Source organism: Schistocerca serialis, chromosome 10 (genome assembly GCF_023864345.2).
Source record: "Schistocerca serialis cubense isolate TAMUIC-IGC-003099 chromosome 10, iqSchSeri2.2, whole genome shotgun sequence".
Lineage (NCBI taxonomy): Eukaryota > Metazoa > Arthropoda > Insecta > Orthoptera > Acrididae > Schistocerca > Schistocerca serialis.
Window position 1 is genome coordinate 230,782,178 of NC_064647.1, and position 22,430 is coordinate 230,804,607.

Sequence of the window (22,430 nt, forward strand, 5' to 3'; positions counted from 1 at the left end):
AGTCAACAATTGGAAGGCTTCGGAAGTCAGACTGACTGTTGATGATCAAAATTCAAGCCATCAAATCGATATTTTCCTCTATGAAAATTTGGTTTAAACAGTTTGCCACTTCACACTGAAACATATACAACAGGCAATTCATCAGGAAATTAGCTGTATTACATGCTTTCATGAAGGGAGAGATACGAAATACAAGTCAATGGCCAACTCCTGCACAATATAGATTTTTTGACACCTTGATGAAACATATGTTGATGACAAAAAATTGAATTTCTTTTAATTACAATTATGTGTAAACAATTTTCTTTCTCTGTCTGGGCCACAGGACCATACAGGTTCATTTTATTGATTATGATTGATTTCAGTTCTCTTTGGAAACTATCATCAACTGCTGTGGCCTATGTACTATGTGAAGCTTAACTGCACATATTATGTGGGGCTGATGATGGTTTTTGAAGAGAGCACAAACCAGCCAATCAATAACATCAATCTTTGTGATTCAGATAAGGCAAATTTTATAATTTATGACTGCAATGCCAACAACCTTACGCTGCTTAAACCAATAACACATTGTTTCCAAATTTTCTAGTTTATGACAGTCACATTGTGACAAAACTGTATGTGATACAAAAAAATCTAGGGTCGGATACAGTTTCAGTGCCCATAACACCACAATATTGAACTATTTCCTCACAAAAAGTAATGAACAGTTCTGTTGGCCTGTGTTATTTAACAAGTAGTAATGGTTTCAATTAGATTTGTGAGAGGTCTCTTGTTTCTTGTATTTAGTGTAAAGCGATATTTTGAAATGCGCGAGCACACACGTGCTCCAGACATGCTCCAGCTTCTCTATACTCACTGTTTCTTTCATCTGTGTCCTCATCAGGGAAAAGGTCTACTACAGGGTCATCAATCTTCGGCTTATCTTGCTTCGTCTCCGAACTAGAGTCATCACCCTACAGAACAAAAAAACCAATTTAGTAAAACAGTCATTAGAACTGCTGATAAACATACAACAGGCATAAATAAAACTAAAATAATGGACAACCCTGTTTATTGAACTGGTAAGATTCAAGCCATTAATAGGTCGCAGCTTCTCTAACAGTTGTGGACATTCTATGCAAAAAATAATGGAAGTCATGAAGTGGACAGTAGAACTGACTGGATTCCACCAGTGATGTACAGTTAAAAATAAGGGGGGAGTCCACTGTCAGGGATAGGATAATGCACCTCGTGTTTTGACTATCAAAAGCTAATATAACAAAAGATGTAGAGATAAACTGACGACCACATGGATCACTTTTTACCTACCTCTCTCAATCTGAATGTCAGATGTTTACTAACTTAGCTGTTAATCATATTTAAAACCTTTTCACGGGTGGGACAAAGCACTGAGTACCAATCAACATTTTACAGAAACTATGGCTTATGCACTTCTATTTTCTTTTGAAAAATATTATATTTACACTACTAAAACAATAAACTACATAATGAAATATTAATAAACATAACATTATTAATATTTAATTATAAATATGGTTATGTAAGACCGTCATGGGTAGGACAAGGAATTGTGTCTGGTGGAACTCTCATGCAGTAGGATCTATTTTTATAAGTTATAATTAATTTTATTATATTTATTTACAGTTAACTCTGTGGTTAACGTATTTAAACCTCACTTCTTGCTTAAATAATCCAGTAGGGAAGTTCTGTTACCTATAAATCTGATAAATTTTGGTGCAATATTACCTTAAAGGCCAGATAATGTAGTAATTACATAAAAAGAGCCACCACTAAAAGAAACTATGCACATTTCTACTCCTTCACTTTAAAAAATGTCTAAATTGCACAAAATTCATAACGATGTGTTTAGTGTCTGAACAAGTTCTTGCTCTAGTCTCTCAAATCCCAACATTCTGTAGGATACATCCTTCTCATCAACTTTGAACACCTTTCCTGGGTCCTCTACTGATCTCTTACTGTAATCTGTATTCCCAATTTTTTTTCTTCAAGATCCATCTGTGCAACTGAAGCATACCTATATTTGGCTGCTATCTTTCTTGCAGTTTGAAACTCCTACAAAGTAAGTGTTCTTTGTATATTTTTGACAGTTGGTTCTGACCCAGTAACTTCAAGGTTGCGTGTTTGCAGGTTTTTTGAAATACGTCCATCCATCATTTTACAATCTATATAGACGAGAGAATGTACACTGGGCGTAAGTATCTCAGCTTTTCTAATAGTTACAGACATTCTATGCCGACAATAGTGAAAGATCATACAAAACTCTTCAAACTTGGCAGTTTAAACAATAACAATGGCTTCGACTTAAATGGCTAAAAAGCAAAGCTCCCAATATAAAAAGTAAACTTTTTGTCCTCCATTCTCATCTACACAAGTGCTAACTTTGTTTAACTATGCATCATTTCCGCAAATTAATTCTCTTCCCAGTTGCTGGGTCTGCTCGCCACCTCCTTCGACAGACACCTCCTTTAGCCACGAAACAGTCTTGCCGCAGGGCTGACAACATTTATACGAGGCAGTCTGGGAAGCACGCGTCTACAACTCATCTTCAGTCAATACAGATTTTAGTTTCAGCCTGAACTTTATTTCTGCTTCATTTTTTACTATGTTCAGTTAAAAGTATTTCAGAGGACACTTTTATGTTTTCCCGTCTTTTTCAATCCTGTTCTCTCTTGCATACGAATGTAATTAAAGGCTTTGCACACGCCTAGTCCGAGACATCACTTAGACAGAACTGCCTTGCACGACCTTCAGTTAATGCTCTGTTGGCTGCAAGGCCATCAATCAGACGTGTTATCTGCCAAATGTAAAAATTTTTCTCCGAGTACATTATCCAAAGAGATCTCTTACTGTTTGCTGCACGTGTACCAGAAGTACCTTACTTCCACAATATGACAGTGACTGGTGTTCCACATCGGTTAAGAATTTGGGCCCATATGAATTACAAAAAGTTCCAGAAGCTACATAAAGATGGAAAAGTTACGTAACACAAAAAAAATAAATTGAGTTCCCTGTATTTACCGAGACATCTTGATCGTATTTGCGGATGGAGGCCATGAACTCCAAGTGCTTCTTCTCCTCCTCCAGTTGGGCAACGGCCTGCTCCGAAGCCTGCAGCTTCTGCTGAGTGTTGGCCAGCTCGTCACGCAGCCAAGCATTCTCCTGGCACAAGCGCCGAACCTGAGTGCGTAGTTTCTGCTTCTCTGCTTCCACAACTTGCAGGTGAGCAGATAATGCTGTCATAACCTGCACAACAAATGCGTGAAGTGTTACTGTCAACTCCAAATTTTCAATGTGTTGTAAGCACAATGGAATGAACCAACATACTGTGAAAAATCCATTAATGAATAATGATACAAGTAGCTCCTGATTTTAAAACTTCAGCATAATATTGCTCAACAGAGCCAAAATTTTGTTTTCAATGTACACCAGTGGATCACACAATTATACTAGGGTAAGGAGGAATCTTCAATACTAATCACCCGTAAGTGTGATTCTTAAATCTTAACTTTTTTTCTTCCTCATTATCCCACAGTTATCTGTATAACACATGACATAACTAAGGAATTTTGAGAAAAATCAATGGAATGCTTCCTTTTGGTCTAGTATGCTGAAAATGCACAAATCCAAGTACATGAAGCAGCACAATCTCTGAAAATGAGATTAAAGGGGGGGAGGAGGGGGAGGGAGAGAACACCTGAATTTTGCCCAAGAAATTGTGTTGACGTTGCATGCATGACTTAACATACGTTGGATTGACGAAAATAGCGTATTCTGCGTGATATATTATTATCGTCTATATGGCAATAATTTTACATGACAGGTAAACAAAGACAAGCTGAGAGAAAGAAGTATGTACAACTAAGGCGTTGAAAACTAACAATTAACGGATTCGAACGATAGTCAGCACTGTCATTTTTAGTTTCCATTTTCATTTTGCAGTTTAACAGCCTCCTGCCGAATGTTATGAACCATGACCGAATACGGTACCAACAACACATTCCGCCGAAGTTCGAGGACTTTGAACGAAAACAAAATGGTTCTTAAATGAAGTCAGCGATTTCGAAGCTTCAACAATTAAAGATGCTGCGAACGCTTCTGTCTATTTTCACTCGGCTTTATAGGGCTTTTGTAGGGCTTGCACTATGACTAACTCCCAGAAACAGAACAGGTGCAACTTACATCTTTTACTTTTATTTCAACAAAAAGTACTGTTATTCCAGCATGCGCAAATCTCATTAAATTCATATCACGTCAAAATAACTTCGCATGATCACACCTTTTTAGTCTTAGCGCACTTCGTCAGTTTGTGATTCTAGTACGTAGAACCACCAGTGTGTCAGTTATAGACAAAGGCCAGTTTCTACGTCTACACATTGAAACGTAACAGCAAAATGCGTGGTAGACGTCACTTACGCAATATTAGGTTAATTTTAGTTATCGATTCCAATATTACTTATTTCTTGTTGATATTCGTTTTTCATATACTGGCTTTTCTTTTAGAATTTAGTGTGTCGATTTCTCCACATTTTATGCTACTGTTTCGTATTTGTTTGTTGTCATTTAATTTTTCCCGTTTTTCTGACACATTTCAGTTTCTCCTCTCCCAAAACCCCGCTTTCATGCGCTTCTCCCGTTAGATTCAATAATTAATGTAAAACTAACGCTATTTTATAACAATATGACTTCACCATGCGCTTTAATGTAATGAACTTTAAAGGTACTCCGTGCTTTTCTAGTCGCTTAAATTAAGAGAATACTTCCTACCAGACATAATTTGTTTTTAATTATTGTTCTTAATTTTCGTTATCTTCAGCTCGTTTCGATATAATTCATGACTAAGAAAATAACTGCTGGAATGTGATAGTAATTTTATCGTATGTTACAATCATTTGTTTACGAGTATGATCTGTTGCTTTCATAGACTGCCTATGCGTAGCGTCTTTGCCTCAGATATGACGTCATTGCTCAAAGCCGACGAATGGAATCGGACACTAGAATTTATCCCTTTGTTTTATTTGCGGTGTTATTTTTAATGATGTATTGCATTCAGTCATTAAGATTAGTGTCTGCATTTCGTCACATTAAGATCAGTTTCCGTTCCCAAATCAATTGCCGGGCTCTGTCCAGAGCTAACTGTTGCTGAATTCAACAGTCTTTATCACTTCGAAGATGATAATTTCGTGTACCTCAAAAGCCTGTTGCAAGTCTCTCAAGATGAAACTTCGGCGACTCACGTGTCCTTAACACATCTGTTATCCAACCAAGCCTACAGTTTAACGTGGTATCCCAACTGAGTGTCGTTCCTTGCAGCTCCACATATTCTAGAGAGGTGGAAACTAAGCTAAAACGAAGACTGAAAAATCCTTGGTCCAACCGTTAATCAATACTGAGACCTCTATGTAGTCTAAAATAGACGAGTGGTATAAAAGTTTCAAAGAGAGTCGAAATAATGATGATGAAGACGACCGCCCAGGACGCCCTAGCACATCAGTTGCTGACGACCATGTGGAAGTAATAAAGGAAATGGTTCTGGAAAATCTCCTAATCACCACCGCATATGGCGGCATATCCTTTGGCTCATGCTAAACGATTTTTCGGGTGTTTTGGGCATGACACGTGAAGCAGCGAAGTTTGTTCGGAAAGGGTTAAATTATGGCCAAAAACGACGTCGCGTACTTGACATCTGTCAGGAATTGCTGAATGAAGTCGCCAATGAAACAGAGCTAAGGAATTGTATAACAGCTGACGAAACATATGTATACGGATATGGCGTGGAAAGCAAGGCCCAATCGTCCCAATTGAAACTGCCGGAAGAGGCAAAATTTTTTTTTTTTTAGATTAAAATGGGATAGTGCATCACGAATTCCTGCCTTATGGTTGTACGGTCAATAAGGATTACTACCTGGCAGTTACGTGCCGTTTGTGAAACAATCCGAAGGAATGACCAGAATTACGGAAAAACCACTCGTGGAAATTGCATCACGGTAACGCTTGTTCGTGTTTTTTTTTGTAAAAAGTAAAATCGCTATGTTGCCTCAGCCACCGTATTCGCCAGTGGTGGCCCCCTCTCACTTGCTTATATTCCCGAGGCTGAAGACAATCGTAAAAGGGCGTCGTTTTGACACAATTGATGAGGTGAAAACAGCATCGCTGAAAGAGCTGAACACCATAACGGAAGTAAGTTCCAGATCTTCCAATATTGGTACAGGCGCATTATATTTGTGACGTATTACGCTGAAGGGTCTAACGTAGTAGTTGACAAAGATTCTTAAAGAATCACCTCGTGTATAGTGAACAGTGGTGTTGCTGTTAGAACCTTTTCAGTTTTTTTACAACTTTATTTCAGTTTTGATTACATAAAATCAGTCATCCAAATCGTTGATTCAATCCATCAATTATTTTGCAGGAATACAAGTGCGTGATTTATATCCTGCCTGCTCTGTCATTTTACGTGCGAAGAGGACGCAACGCTACAAGAACGCATGCGCAACAGTTAGTGAAAATAACTTACTGCACGCATGCGACACTATCGTATTCATAAACAGCCTCAATTTTAATCAGCCTACTACTTGGCGACGGGGTCAGGCTGGGATTATTTAGATCTCTGTGGTTGGAGACTGGGATGTTTTACGCTAAGAAAGCCGATATGGAGATGATAGGGGACTATGACTCTCGGTGGGTTTACTGGTCTGCATTCTACTTCATCTTTATGTGTTTGCAATGAACATGCAAGGGAGCACGAGGCTTAATATAGTCTGATTAAAATTACTTGAAAGTTGACGTATGTCACTTGCTGCTACGGTGTCGCCACGTCGGCTACCGATCGCTTATGGGTGTGTCTCAGAAACACGGCGGATATGTCACAAATGCTGTTAATGCGTAACGTCACAAATGCTGTTAATGTGTAACGCGGAACAATGTTGGAAGCAGGCGGTGCTAGATATGAGGAAAATGCACGATTCTCTGTCTACAGCTTATTTTAACCCATTATGGCCTGATTATTTTTTTAACTGACATTTCCACATTTTTCTGTGGGGTTCTAGTTAGAAAATAAGTTTAGTATAAAGAAAAACCAGATCAAATAATGTTTTGCGAATTTTATAATTTTTTTAAAAATGGGACTTGAGAGTCCATTCAGGTCAAAACGGTACAGACAGTAACAATCATTACTTCATGAAAAGCGGTACTCATGAAAACAGTTTTTTCTTTCATTGACACACAAAAATACTTTAGAATGAGAACATTCAGAATGAGGCCTTGATTCTGTATTATGAATAGCACAGTCTTCACATCTACCAAGGCTTGCAACAAAATTTGGTCAATGAGCTCCAAGATTTTGTGTTCGAATCACATTTGAAGATGAAAAACCTTTCTTCCTCCTTCTATTCAGTAAAGAGCTGGTAGACGTTTCTTGCTTTGGTCTTCATTTTTTCTTCAAAACTGTTCTGCCTTTTCTCAGAAGTCCATGAGTTACCATACTCTTTGAACTGAAAGAAAGATATTCGCCCAGTGAAATCTGAATGTACGAGGTGCATTCAAGTTCTGGGGCCTCCCATTATTTTTCTAATGAACTACTCGCCCGAAATCGATGAAACTGGCTTTACTTCTCGACGTAATCGCCCTGCAGACGTACACATTTTTCACAACGCTGACGCCGCGATTCCATGGCAGCGGCGAAGGCTTCTTTAGGAGTCTTTTTTGACCACTGGAAAATCGCTGAGGCAATAGCAGCACGGCTGGTGAATGTGCAGCCGCGGAGAGTGCCTTTCATTGTTGGAAAAAGCCAAGTCACCAGGAGCCAGGTCAGGTGAGTAGGGAGCATGAGGAATCACTTCAAAGTTGTTATCGCGAAGAAACTGTTGCGTAACGTTAGCTCGATGTGCGGGTGCGTTGTCTTGGTGAAACACCACACGCGCAGCCCTTCCCGGACGTTTTTGTTGCAGTGCAGGAAGGAATTTGTTCCTCAAAACATTTTCGTAGGATGCACCTGTTACCGTAGTGCCCTTTGGAACGCAATGGGTAAGGATTACGCCCTCGCTGTCCCAGAACATGGACACCAATTTTTCAGCACTGGCAGTTACCCGAAATTTTTTTGGTGGCGGTGAATCTGTGTGCTTCCACTGAGCTGACTGGCGCTTTGTTTCTGGATTGAAAAATGGCATCCACGTCTCATCCATTGTCACAACCGAAGAAAAGAAAGTCCCATTCATGCTGTCGGTTGCGCGTCAACATTGCTTGGTAACATGCCACACGGGCAGCCATGTGGTCGTCCGTCAGCATTCGTGGCACCCACCTGGATGACACTTTTCGCATTTTCAGGTCGTCATGCAGGACTGTGTGCACAGAACCCACAGAAATGCCAACTCTGGAGGCGATCTTTTCAACAGTCATACGGCGATCCCCCAAAACAATTCTCTCCACTTTCTCGATCGTGTCGTCAGACCGGCTTGTGCGAGCCCGAGGTTGTTTCGGTTTGTTGTCACACAATGTTCTGCCTTCATTAAACTGTCGCACCCACGAACGCACTTTCGACACATCCATAACTCCATCACCACATGTCTCCTTCAACTGTCCATGAATTTCAATCGGTTTCACACCACGCAAATTCAGAAAACGAATGATTGCACGCTGTTCAAGTAAGGAAAACGTCGCCATTTTAAGTATTTAAAACAGTTCTCGTTCTCGCCGCTGGCGGTTCCATCCGCCGTACGGTGCTGCCATCTCTGGGACGTATTGACAATGAACGCGGCCTCATTTTAAAGCAATGCGCATGTTTCTATCTCTTTCCAGTCCGGAGAAAAAAAATCTGAGTCCTTAGAACTTGAACGCACCTCGTATAACGTATGAATTCACAAGTGTGATATCGATGGCAGCGAAAAACAGGCGGTGCCACCATTTTTTAGCTTTCCAATCTCTGTCATAAATGGATCGGAGCACATGTCCTTATTCAACTACACTCATATGTGGAGTGTTATCTCAACCACTACTGGGGCCATCACGTCAATTTTTGTACCATCTTTTTGTTTCCGTTTTGTGTTAACCGCTTCAGTTCCATGAAAATTAGATAAAAACTACACACTCCTATTGTCTTTCCAATTGAAAAATGTAATTCCTCCTTCCGAAGTTTGACTGTCAAATTCGCCTCTTAACAGCTCCTGATCACACTTTAGTTTTGGTAGGCCGAGTCTATTGGGACGCACAGTTCCACACTCACATACACCATGAGCTTTTAGATATTCAAAAATATCCACAGAAGAGAAATAATTGTCCATCACAACTACGTAATTATTGTAGAGAGGCGGGATGTCTGTTTGTGCACTACACTTCCACCAACTACAAGCAATCCTTTGCCATTCGAACATTATGAATTACCTCGAAGAAAACAATTTACAGACACACAGTCAGCACGGATTCTGGAAACATCGTTCTTGCGAAACACAACTAGTTCTTTATACTCATGAAGCAATAAGTGCTATCGACAGGAGATGTCAAATTGATTCCATATTTTGAGATTTCCAGACGGCTCACGACACCGTTCCTCACAAGCGTCTTCTAACCAAACTGTGTGCCTGTGGAATATCGCCTCAGATGTGCGACTGGATTCGTAGCAATAGACGGAAAGTCATCGAGTAAAACTTAAGTAATATCCGGCGTTCCCCAAGATGTTTGCAGATGATGCTCTCATTTCCCGTCTTGTAAAGTCATCAGATGATCAAACCGACTTGCAAGATAATATATCTGTATGGTGCGAAAAGTGGCAATTGACGTGAATAAAGAAAAGTGTGAAGTTATTCACGTGAGTACTACAAGAAATCCGCTAAATTTGGATTACGCGATAAGTCACACAAATTTGAAGGCTGTAAATTCAACTAAATAATTAGGGATTACAATTTCAAACAACGTAAACTGGAAAAATCACATAGATAATGTTGTGGGTAGAGCAAATCGAAGACTGCGATTCATTGGCAGAACACTTAGAAGGTGCAACAGGTCTACCAAAGAGACTGCTTGCACTACGCTTGTCCGCCCTAATCTGGAGTACTGCTGTGCGGTGTGGGATCCGCATCAGGTGGGACAGACGGATGACATCGAAAAAGGTACAAAGAAGGGCAGCTCATTTTGTATTATCGCGAAATAGGGGAGACATTGCCACATACATGATACGTGGAGTGGCAATCATTGAAACAAAGGCGTTTTCCGTTGCGACGGGATCTTCTCATGAAATTTAAATCACCAGTTTTCTCCTCCGATTGCGAAAACATTGTTGGCACCCACCTACATAGGGACAAATGATGATCACGATAAAGTAAGAGAAATCAGGGCTCGCACAGAAAAATTTAAGTGCTCATTTTTCCCGCGCGTTGCTCGAGAGTGAAACGGCAGAGAGACAGCTTGAAGGTGGTTCGTTGAACCCTCAGCCAGGCACTTAATTGTGAATACTCACGTAGATGTAGACGTAGATGTTTTATCCTGGTAAACATCAAATTCGTACATGGAGCCTGACATCTGCACGACAGGAAAGCTTGTACCCACGTTTCACTGGCTTCATAGGATTGTATTGAATTAACTGCAGCAGACGACGCGCACTGTAGTCCCGAATTAAGACCTTGTCTTAACCGTAACACAGCCTCGTAAAGAACTATTCTTGCACTGGCTACACGAACTACCGCCCTGCCGGCCGATGAGCAGTGCTGTTTCGCACTTGGTTGCAGATTACAGAAGATACTGACGGATTCCAAATGAAAGTATGGTAGGAAGAAAAATAAAGGTCAATACCGAATCAGTTCGACAGTGAAAATGAGGAAGCAAAGTATTAGAAAATAAAAATTGCATTTAAATCAATTAATTGTATAAATAATAATCTTTTGATTAGATTTAGAAATTAAAAAATCTATCTTTCACTAGTTTCGAACCTACGACCTATCACTTGTCAACTTCGTAGTCTAACCTCTATGGTACAACTCTACCATGGTAAAAATGTTACGTTTATGACTGCTATTCGAGCAGCAACGATGAGCTGCAGCCTTCAAAAGTTTGGCTTCACGTAATGTCGTGCGAAACTACCAATGTATGCAGATCTCTGCGATTATATTAACTGTGTATGTGACGATGAATCGCTTCTTGTGCGAAAGGATCTAGTAGTGGTGGGTTAGGGCCGTGTACGTAGCACGTGCATGTGTTACGGTTATCATGGGTGATGAAATACGAAATTAAAGTGTAAGATCCAAGATTCGGGATGCGAACATAACAAGGAACAAAGCCGGACAAGGTTAACTGACCAATTATTGTGGAAATTTGGCAACGGCGAACGGTTCGGGCGTGATGCTGAGCGGTCTAATTAAAGGAAACCAGATCCAGCCTGTGAAGTGTCAGCTGTCAAGTAATTTTAATCAGACTATAGATTGCTACTATTGTACTTGGAGTCACGAACGATGGTGGCCGAGTTTGCATTTACGTCAGGCATTCTCCGACGCCAATGAGTGTTCATTAGTGTTCTCAGCGCTCTGCTATGAATGTCCTCGCCAGTGCGAGCATTAAATGTGATCGTAGCCAGTTAAGTGAATTTTTATTCCATTCGTTGCGAACAGTCACGGCTGATGGTGGTGGTAAACGAAAATTTCTGCACAAGCAAGTGAGAGATGTGATTTGCAATATACCCGCTTTTTTCAAGCGCGGAGCACTGTTTCTATGTTTCGATACAGTGTATCGATACGTGGAACAGTTTCAGTGTTTCGGAACGGCTGTGGTTCACCGTTTCGAAACAGTGGTGTTTCACTCCGCCCCTGTCTCGGATAACCGGACCAGACTCGATCTCGAGCCAGACACAGAAACTGTATCGTTGTTTCAAAATAAGGCTGTTTCAGTCCACCTGTGCTTGGAACGGACTAATTATATCGAAACAGTGATGTTTCATCCCCCCCCTGTGTCGAACGAGATTCGGGCTCGGCACAGGTACTGAAACACATTTAACATACCACTTCATTAAACACTTTCAAGGGTGGTGTAATCTTTTTGACAAGCAATAGCATGGGGCTTAAGATATCCGAAAATAAAGCTTCGTTTCTAGCTGACTGTCATAGTCCATAATGGCGTAACATCTGCTTTATAAACACTAACCAAACAATAAAAAACGCATACTATTCACATTCAAAATAATAAATACGTGACAATAATTCAGTTAAATTAACCTTTTTGATAACATACGCTTCTCTGTTCATGTACAGTAATCATATTAAGAAACACAAGTAAGCCTACAACATTTTGAATAAAAAAAGGCGTAGAGTGACTAATTAGACATATACATAAATTTTATGTAGGTACAATTGCAAGCAATCTGTTTGACATATCACTGATAGTGTAATGGTGAACGAGAAGGGCTAGGAAGCATGGTGAATTTATAGTAACGGTTCGAAACACCTTGAAAGGCAAAATTTTTTTCTGTTATATTTTGTTATTTATTCGAATTATCTGTGAGTCTATACTCAATGTGCCTATTATCCACAATGATTCCCTTTGTGTGCATGGAAATTAGCAAGATGGGTGTATTACCCATACTAACGGAATGTGGGAATCCCAGTAGCATATCCGTTGTTTCTGCAGTTTGCTCCCACCTCCAGTTCCGTTCGTGGTGGTTCTTCTGTCTTCGGCTATGGCTGTCCTCGGCCAATTGAAAAGTATGAAAGTCACACGACACGGAAGCAGCGCATTTGCTGCAGGAAATACGAAACGGCCAAGACGCCTAAGTGATAATTTCATACTTTCTGCGATATGATTAGCGCTCTCGCACCTCATTTGTGTTTATATAGACATTCTTATACAGTAGACAGTCAAGATGATAAAATGTGTAGGTTTATTAGATTACGAAACACAAACTGTTTCACTGTTTTGAAACGGCGTATCGAAACATTACATTGTACTGTTTCATTTGTTTCGAAACAGTTACGTGTTTCAGTTTGCCCATCTCTAGTGCTTACCTCAACCGTCGCTTGGAACAGGCAACAATGTACTGGTAGATGATGGGGGAGAAAGGAAAGAACTGAAACATTTGTGAGAGCTGCATCGACACTTCTTGAGGGATCAGCGGCGACGAGTGAAAATGGGTGCCGGACCGGGATTAGAACCCGGGATCTCCTGCTTACTGTGGATAGGACTATATCGATCTTAGCTTACTACAACGTGTACTACTTTGCTTCCACCGTTTGCCGATAGGTGGCGACAACAGTAAGTAGCGGTCGAAAGAAGCAGATCGCAGACGTCATCTCTGTCAACATAACCTCACATTCAAACATTAGTGTATTTGTGTCTGCATCATAAAGTTGTTCTTGATTGAAAATGTCAGGTTAAGAGCCTCATTCTCGTCATTTGCGGGAGGTGTTACAGTTTTGTTTCAATATGAAGAAAACAGCGGCTGAGTCTCATCGAATGCTCTCAAGTACGTATGGTAAGGACGCTATTAGTGGAAAAACGTGTTGTGAGTGGTTTCAACGCTTCAAGAACGGTGATTTTAAGGCCGTAGACCGACACAGTGGTGAAAGAGAGAATTTTTTCAAAGATGCAGAATTGGAGACACTGCTGAGTGAAGACTCGCGTCAAACTCTAGAAGAATTGGCACGATTAGTGGGAGTGACACAGCAAGCCATTTCAAAACGTCTCAAGGCTATGGGCATGATTGAGAATGAAGGAACTTTGGTTCCGTGTGAGCTGAAACCAACAAACATTGAACGGCGTTTGTGTGTTTGCGAACAGTTGCTCCAGAGGCAAACATCGCATTGTGACCGGGGACGAAAATGGGTTCATTACGATAACACTAAACGCAAAAAATCATGGAGATATCCCGGCCATGCTCCCACGTCGACGGCCAAACCGAATATTCACGGCTCCAAGATCACGCTCTGCATTTGGTGGGACCAGCTCGGCGTCGTGTACTGTGAGGTGTTAAAACCAAGTGAAACAATCACAGGTGCTCGTTATCGAACGCAATTAATGCGTCAAAGCAGAGCATAAAAAGACAAACGGCCGCAATACAGCGAGAGACACGATAAGGTGAGTTTGCAGCACGACAACGCTCGACCCCACGTTGCAAAAAGAGATCAAAACGTACTTGGAGACGTTAAAATGGGAAGTCCTACCCCACCCGCCGTATTCTCCAGACACTGCTCCCTCTGACTATCACCTGTTTAGATCAATGGCGCGTGGCCTGGCTGACAAACACTTCCGATCTCATGAAGTAACAAATTGGATCGATTCGTTGAGCGCTTCAAAAGAGGAACAAATTTTTCGACGCGGGGTTCGTACACTGCCCGAAAGATGGGAGACAGTAGTGGTCAGCGATGGAAAATACTTTGAATGATACATGTGTAACCAATTTGTTTCATTAAGGCCACAAATGTTCGGGAAAAGACGGCGGAAGCAAAGAGGTACACCTTATATTCTCCAATAAATTACCAGAACTGAAGGCCAACCCAGCCTCTAACATTTAAGATTTAGGTGTACACAGAAATGTCTGGAACTACAAACCATATAAGTACAAGATTCTACTGTTGTAATTGAACTCCTTGTGATGATATGGATAGATGTCTGCCTATTACACATTATGACCCTCTTCGACTGTCTGCGGTTTTTGTCAGTCCTTTACGTTTCCACTTCACTACCACATGGGAAACTGTGGACCTAGGGATGTTCAGGAGTGTGGAAACGTCGCGTACAGACGTACGACACAATTAACAGCCAACCACCTGATCACGTTCGAAGTCCGGGAGTTCCGCGGAGCGCCCCATTCTGCCCCCGCACGATGTCCAATGACTACAGAGGTCGCTGATATGTAGTACCTTGCAGTAGGTGGCAGGATAATGCACGTCATAAGAAATACGTTTTTGGGGGAGTCCGGATACTTTTGATCACACAATGTAGGTACATGCAGACAACGATGGTAACAACTAATCCTAGTCCGAAGGTACGAACAAGCAAGGTTTTTCAAGTTGTTCGTAGTGTACAAGATTAGTTGAAGCATATGTTCACTCACATGATTTCTGCTGTAGGCTGTCAACCATGCGAGGGTGGAACTGTTCTGGTCGGCGGACACTAACTCTGCCTTGCGTGACGTTTGACGGCCTGTATATACGACGTTTGGGACTGTTTGCTTACAGATGGGACGTGACTGCGTCGCTTTTTACCTCCAATTCGCAATCAGTGAGCGTGAAATCAGCTGTTTCTCAAGGCGTACGACCTCTTAATGGGACGACGATAACAGCTTGCACTGTACATTTGTAAGTTACAAGGCTTACAGCTGATGTTCATACTTAAATTTTTTCTGACAATCTTTCATGGTTCGGTCATTACACCATGTTATTTTTTGTTCCCGCCACGTCACACCTACAGTTGGCCCAAATGCCATAGCGTCTCACATTTTTGTTATAAGAATGTCTAGAAGCTTAGTTATCTCTGTAATCACCTATAAATTTCAGCAAGCTATCAAATGAACAGACATTAAACACAAATCGCTCGAAAGTACAATCGCAATACCGTACACAACGAAACACATGTGGGTACCAGTTGCCTGTCATCTGCTAAACAGCGCAAGAGATACCACAAAAGCAGGTAAGAAATCGGCTACGGCGCATGCCTTCCATTTCAAACAAATCGCAAATACACTCGAGTGCACGCACTGTTGGGAATACAGACCGCGTGCGTGAAGTTGAACAGGAAAAATGGTATCGCGTGGACGGATCGTCACATCCGTTCCCAGCCTTTGCGTAACCAGTAATTGTTCAAATCGTTGTTATGATCTACAAAAACTACTGCAAAATTCTAATTCGTGACGTATCACCACGGATGCGATTTACAAAACGACTTAATAGGTGTTAAAATTAGGTAAAATGAAATGATCTACGTAATTGAAATACAAAGAAAAGACAGGTACGGAACATGTGGCCTGAGCGGTCAGTCAGAGAGATCATCAATTTTAGCTGTTCGAAAAAAATCCTGTGAAGGATGAAGCGGTGATCGGAAAAATAGCCCGTTCAATGGGTAGAGCATTTGCCCGCGGAAGGAAAAGGTTCTCGGTTTGAGTCGCGGGCCGACACGCTGTTTTTACTCTATTTTCTTTCATCAGAAAGCGGTATTTTCTAGTTATATCTCTGTTGGTTTGCAGTACTATTTAATTGTTTCCATTTGCAAAAGTGCTTGTTTAAATCAGTGATTGGTGAATCAGCAGTCTCCGAGATTATTTCTTCTGTACACACAAGACCTTCAGATCTCAACAATGGTAAGTTGTAAGGAGTACTGTAAAATGTGATTCGTACGCTGGGGGGGGGGGGGGGGGCGAGAAATTTCAAACAAAAACCTAGCGGAACAGGCAGTCTGCAAGTTTCCAACTATGCTTACATACAGGGTGTTACAAAAAGGTACAGCCAAACTTTCAGGAAACATTCCTCACACACAAATAAAGAAAAGATGTTATGTGGACATGTGTCCGGAAACGCTTAATTTCCATGTTAGAGCTCATTTTAGTTTCGTCAGTATGTACTGTAATTCCTCGATTCACCGCCAGTTGGCCCAATTGAGGGAAGGTAATGTTGACTTCGGTGCTTGTGTTGACGTCCGACTCATTGCTCTACGGTACTAGCATCAAGCACATCAGTACGCGCTCATTCAACAGGTTAGTGTTCATCACGAACGTGGTTTTGCAGTCAGTGCAATGTTTACAAATGCGGAGTTCGCAGATGCCCATTTGATGTATGGATTAGCACGGGGCAATAGCCGTGGCGCGGTACGTTTGTATCGAGGCAGATTTCCAGAACGAAGGTGTCCCGACAGGAAGACTTTCGAAGCAATTGATCGGCGTCTTAGGGAGCACGGAACATTCCAGCCCATGTCTCGCGACTGGGGAAGACCTAGAACGACGACACCTGCAATGGACGAAACAATTCTTCGTGCAGTTGACGATAACCCTAATGTCAGCATCAGAGAAGTTGCTGCTGTACAAGATAATGTTGACCACGTCACTGAATGGAGGGTGCTACGGGAGAACCAGTTGTTTCCGCACCGTGACAGCGTGTGCAGGCACTATCAGCAGCTGATTGGCCTCCAAGGGTACACTTCATCCAACAATGTGTCAATCCTCATTTCAGTGTAAATGTTCTCTTTACGGATGAGGCTTCATTCCAACGTGATCAAATTGTAAATTTTCACAATCAACATGTGTGGGCTGACGAGAATCCGCACGCAATTGTGCAATCACGTCATCAACACAGATTTTCTGTGAACGTTTGGGCAGGCATTGTTCGTAATGTCTTGAATAGGCCCCATGTTTTTCCACCTACGCTCAATGGAGCACGTTATCATGATTTCATACGGGATACTCTACCTGTGCTGCTAGAACATGTGCCTTTAGAAGTACGACACAACATGTGGTTCATGCACGATGGAGCTCCTGCACATTTCAGTCGAAGTGTTCGTACGCTTCTCCACAACAGATTCGGGGACCGATGGATTGGTAGAGGTGGACCAATCCCATGGCCTCTACGCTCTCCTGACCTCAACCCTCTTGACTTTCATTTATGGGGGCATTTGAAAGCTCTTGTCTACGCAACCCCGGTACCAAATGTAGAGATTCTTCGTGCTCGTATTGTGGACGGCTGTGATACAATACGCCATTCTCCAGTGCTGCATCAGGGATTCCATGCGACGGAGGGTGGATGCATGTATCCTCGCTAACGGAGGACATTTTGAACATTTCCTGTAACAAAGTGTTTGAAGTCACGCTGGTACGTTCTGTTGCTGTGTGTTTCCATTCCATGATTAATGTGATTTGAAGAGAAGTAATGAAATGAGCTCTAACATGGAAAGTAAGCGTTTCCGGACACATGTCCACATAACATTTTCTTTCTTTATGTGTGAGGAATGTTTCCTGAAAGTTTGGCCGTACCTTTTTGTAACACCCCGTATACGATTATAAGAATTCGAAAAAAAAAGTAATTCCGCTCTTGGTACTCATATTAAAAGTGGGTTAGAACCTCAAATAAGTTCAGCAGGGTTCCAATCATAGAGTAGAAATATCTCTGGAGTGAGCATTGCGTCCTGCGCATGTTGTCAACATTAAACCGGAATTGTCACGTGATCTAGGGACGTCAATTGTTTAGCAAAAATTCGCGCCCGCCATCAGGTAACGTCACGTCTCGTTACGTAACACCAAAACATTCTACAATACCTTTCGAGTGGAGGCATTCGCACAGGTCGTCAACGGAACGTCACGTCATTTCACGGTACGTCAAGGTTTGTCGGGAAGAAAATTTTAACAGTAGCAGTCTGTTAACATCTTAAGTTAACCTATTGTCACCGCGCTCATTCTCCTTATAATAGTGGATTTTGTACTGTTGTATCTTCATAATGTTTATTTTGTAATAGCGCTTTTTTTAATGACAAATTGGAGATGTTCGATGACGACTGGGATATTTTTTCCACTTTCTTACACAACCGAGGTCGTGTATCGGAAGGCGAAAAGTTATTTAGGTTTTACGATAACACAACGGCGCTGACGCCCACAATGTAAATGTATAAGAACATAAGAAGACGAAGCAAATTCCACCATATGACATTTTAAGCTAAAAAGTCAGCGTTAATGAAGGGGTAAAATACAGTTGTTTATGACGTTATTAATTAAGTAAGAAAAAACAATGGATAAGTTTAACAGGCTTCATTAATTCGTTTGAAGCTTTCTTTGATGCGTATGAATGTACATATTTTCCCTAGCAAATAATTGTCGATATTTTGAAACGTTGTCTCACTTCTCAGTAATTTACCAAACATAATTGATCAAGAACATAGGTTATAAAGTTTGGTTCGGCCATTGACAAATTTTGTCGTTGTTAGCTCCTCAGTTCTAATACTATATTCTTAACATTTTATGCATACTAGGGATGGTGACTCAAAACCCCAATTTCGCCGTTCAGTACTGTGTTAAGCGACTTGACGAGATGTGACATGAAACACATTGTAAATACATGCTGACGTGCAGCTTCTGTGACGTCATGCTCGTTCATTTTGCTCTTCAAAGCTAAGAGCCCAATTGATTTTCCAATATCAGACATAAACTGATATTGTGCCTGCAAACGTCTACACTAAATCGAGAGCACTTACGAAGGGAATCTGTCTTTACTAGCGATATGACAACATCAAAAATTTATAGGACAAATGTCGGACAAATCTACGGCGTCCCCAGATCACGTGACCATTGTGGCAACGTATGTTGACAACACAAAATCAGTTCTGCGCTTCTGAATGCTCACTCGTGAGATATTTCTACTCTCTGGTTCCAGTAAGAGAGAAACATTGCTTTTGATGATCATCAAAGACCTTAGCATGCGATGGGGTTCATGTGGAACTCTTCCGCCAGGAACAGGAAAACACATCCAGCGACCGTATCATCTCTCGTGATGAGAGTAATAAGTCTGAAACACTCAGGACGCAAACGCTGTTTATTCAGACAAATCTTGGGTAAACAATCTTTTGGTAAAGAGAAAATATAGGTGTCAATGGAGCGGAACTGATTTTAGAGCCAATGGAGATTATGGACAAATGAAAGTTAGTAATTATGAGAAGTAGGTGCAACATTAGTTGCTCCCTATCTACCGAAGTGTTGCAATGTAATGGCTGATAATACTATATATTATAGCGTTCAAAGAAACAAAGCGCCCTCAACATAACGTCGTCGAAATCAATGTTATTTACTGGGCGCAAAATAATGGTGTATCTTACTGCGGAAGTATGAATTTCGACCTGTTTGATCCGATTCAAAGTTCAAAAATGCTGAAAACAGGAATCAACGAAGTGTCACAAGTAATGGGCACGCTGTTCACAAGTTAGCACCCAAGCTATTCAAGTCAGACACAGCAACGGCTTTTAATAAGACGTTTTCAGAATGGTAACTACGGTTGTGCTCTATATTTGGACCAGAATGGCCAAAATGACTGACAGCTAGCGGCTGACTCGACAGCTACTAAAGTAACAGCCAATCACAGAATGAGTTTTGTCACGACTTCTGTTCACCGCTGCCTCGGATGCCAGCTGCTAGTCAGCTGTAGGGGACACTTGAAACCCCTCACGTACCACTGTTGTGGTTCCCTTTCGTTGTTTGCCTTCTCTTTGCGGCGTGTTTATTTTGCGTGACAATGTCCTGCACTGGTTGCTAAATTACGCAGATAACTGATAAGATTCCCCCCATGAACCATGGACCTTGCCGTTGGTGGGGAGGCTTGCGTGCCTCAGCGATACAGATAGCCGTACCGTAGGTGCAACCACAATGGAGGGGTATCTGTTGAGAGGCCAGACAAACGTGTGGTTCCTGAAGAGGGGCAGCAGCCTTTTCAGTAGTTGCAAGGGCAACAGTCTGGATGATTGACTGATCTGGCCTTGTAACAATAACCAAAACGGCCTTGCTGTGCTGGTACTGCGAACGGCTGAAAGCAAGGGGAAACTACAGCCGTAATTTTTCCCGAGGGCATGCAGCTTTACTGTATGATTACATGATGATGGCGTCCTCTTGGGTAAAATATTCCGGAGGTAAAATAGTCCCCCATTCGGATCTCCGGGCGGGGACTACTCAAGAGGATGTCGTTATCAGCAGAAAGAAAACTGGCGTTCTACGGATCGGAGCGTGGAATGTCAGATCCCTTAATCGGGCAGGTAGGTTAGAAAATTTAAAAAGGGAAATGGATAGGTTGAAGTTAGATATAGTGGGAATTAGTGAAGTTCGGTGGCAGGAGGAACAAGACTTCTGGTCAGGTGACTACAGGGTTATAAACACAAAATCAAATAGGGGTAATGCAGGAGTAGGTTTAATAATGAATAGGAAAATAGGAATGCGGGTAAGCTACTACAAACAGCATAGTGAACGCATTATTGTGACCAAGATAGATACGAAGCCCACACCTACTACAGTAGTACAAGTTTATATGCCAACTAGCTCTGCAGATGACGAAGAAATTGAAGAAATGTATGATGAAATAAAAGAAATTATTCAGATTGTGAAGGGAGACGAAAATTTAATAGTCATGGGTGACTGGAATTCGAGTGTAGGAAAAGGGAGAGAAGGAAACATAGTAGGTGAATATGGATTGGGGGACAGAAATGAAAGAGGAAGCCGCCTGGTAGAATTTTGCACAGAGCACAACATAATCATAGCTAACACGTGGTTTAAGAATCATGAAAGAAGGTTGTATACATGGAAGAACCCTGGAGATACTAAAAGGTATCAGATTATATAATGGTAAGACAGAGATTTAGGAACCAGGTTTTAAATTGTAAGACATTTCCAGGGGCAGATGTGGACTCTGACCACAATCTATTGGTTATGACCTGTAGATTAAAACTGAAGAAACTGCAAAAAGGTGGGAATTTAAGGAGATGGGACCTGGATAAACTAAAAGAACCAGAGGTTGTACAGAGATTCAGGGAGATCATAAGGGAGCAATTGACAGGAATGGGGGAAATAAATACAGTAGAAGAAGAATGGGTAGCTTTGAGGGATGAAGTAGTGAAGGCAGCAGAGGATCAAGTAGGTAAAAAGACGAGGGCTAGTAGAAATCCTTGGGTAACAGAAGAAATATTGAATTTAATTGATGAAAGGAGAAAATACAAAAATGCAGTAAGTGAAACAGGCAAAAAGGAATACAAACGTCTCAAAAATGAGATCGACAGGAAGTGCAAAATGGCTAAGCAGGGATGGCTAGAGGACAAATGTAAGGATGTAGAGGCCTATCTCACTGGGGGTAAGATAGATACCGCCTACAGGAAAATTAAAGAGACCTTTGGAGATAAGAAAACCACTTGTATGAATATCAAGAGCTCAGATGGAAACCCAGTTCTAAGCAAAGAAGGGAAAGCAGAAAGGTGGAAGGAGTATATAGACGGTCTATACAAGGGCGATGTACTTGAGGACAATATTATGGAAATGGAAGAGGATGTAGATGAATATGAAATGGGAGATATGATACTGCGTGAAGAGTTTGACAGAGCACTGAAAGACCTGAAACAAGGCCCCCGGAGTGGACAATATTCCATTGGAACTACTGACGGCCTTGGGAGAGCCAGTCCTGACAAAACTCTACCATCTGGTGAGCAAGATGTATGAAACAGGCGAAATACCCTCAGACTTCAAGAAGAATATAATAATTCCAATCCCAAAGAAAGCAGGTGTTGACAGATGTGAAAATTACCGAACTATCAGCTTAATAAGTCACAGCTGCAAAATACTAACACGAATTCTTTACAGACGAATGGAAAAACTAGTAGAAGCCAACCTCGGGGAAGATCAGTTTGGATTCCGTAGAAACACTGGAACACGTGAGGCAATACTGACCTTACGACTTATCTTAGAAGAAAGATTAAGGAAAGGCAAACCTACGTTT

At 41.5% G+C, this 22,430-nt stretch overlaps 1 protein-coding gene across 5 annotated transcripts in view; it reads right to left on the reverse strand.

Moving 5' to 3' along the window:
• LOC126425087 (kinesin light chain) overlaps window positions 1–22,430 on the reverse strand; it is a 431,165-nt gene that overhangs the window by 89,793 nt on the left and 318,942 nt on the right. For all 5 annotated transcript variants that reach the window (XM_050088000.1, XM_050088004.1, XM_050088002.1 and 2 more), the window contains 2 exons: window positions 3,043–3,267; window positions 860–956 (listed from right to left, as the gene is read on the reverse strand). In XM_050088000.1, coding sequence (XP_049943957.1) covers window positions 860–956; window positions 3,043–3,267 — 322 coding nt within the window. The remainder of the gene's footprint in view (window positions 1–859; window positions 957–3,042; window positions 3,268–22,430) is intronic.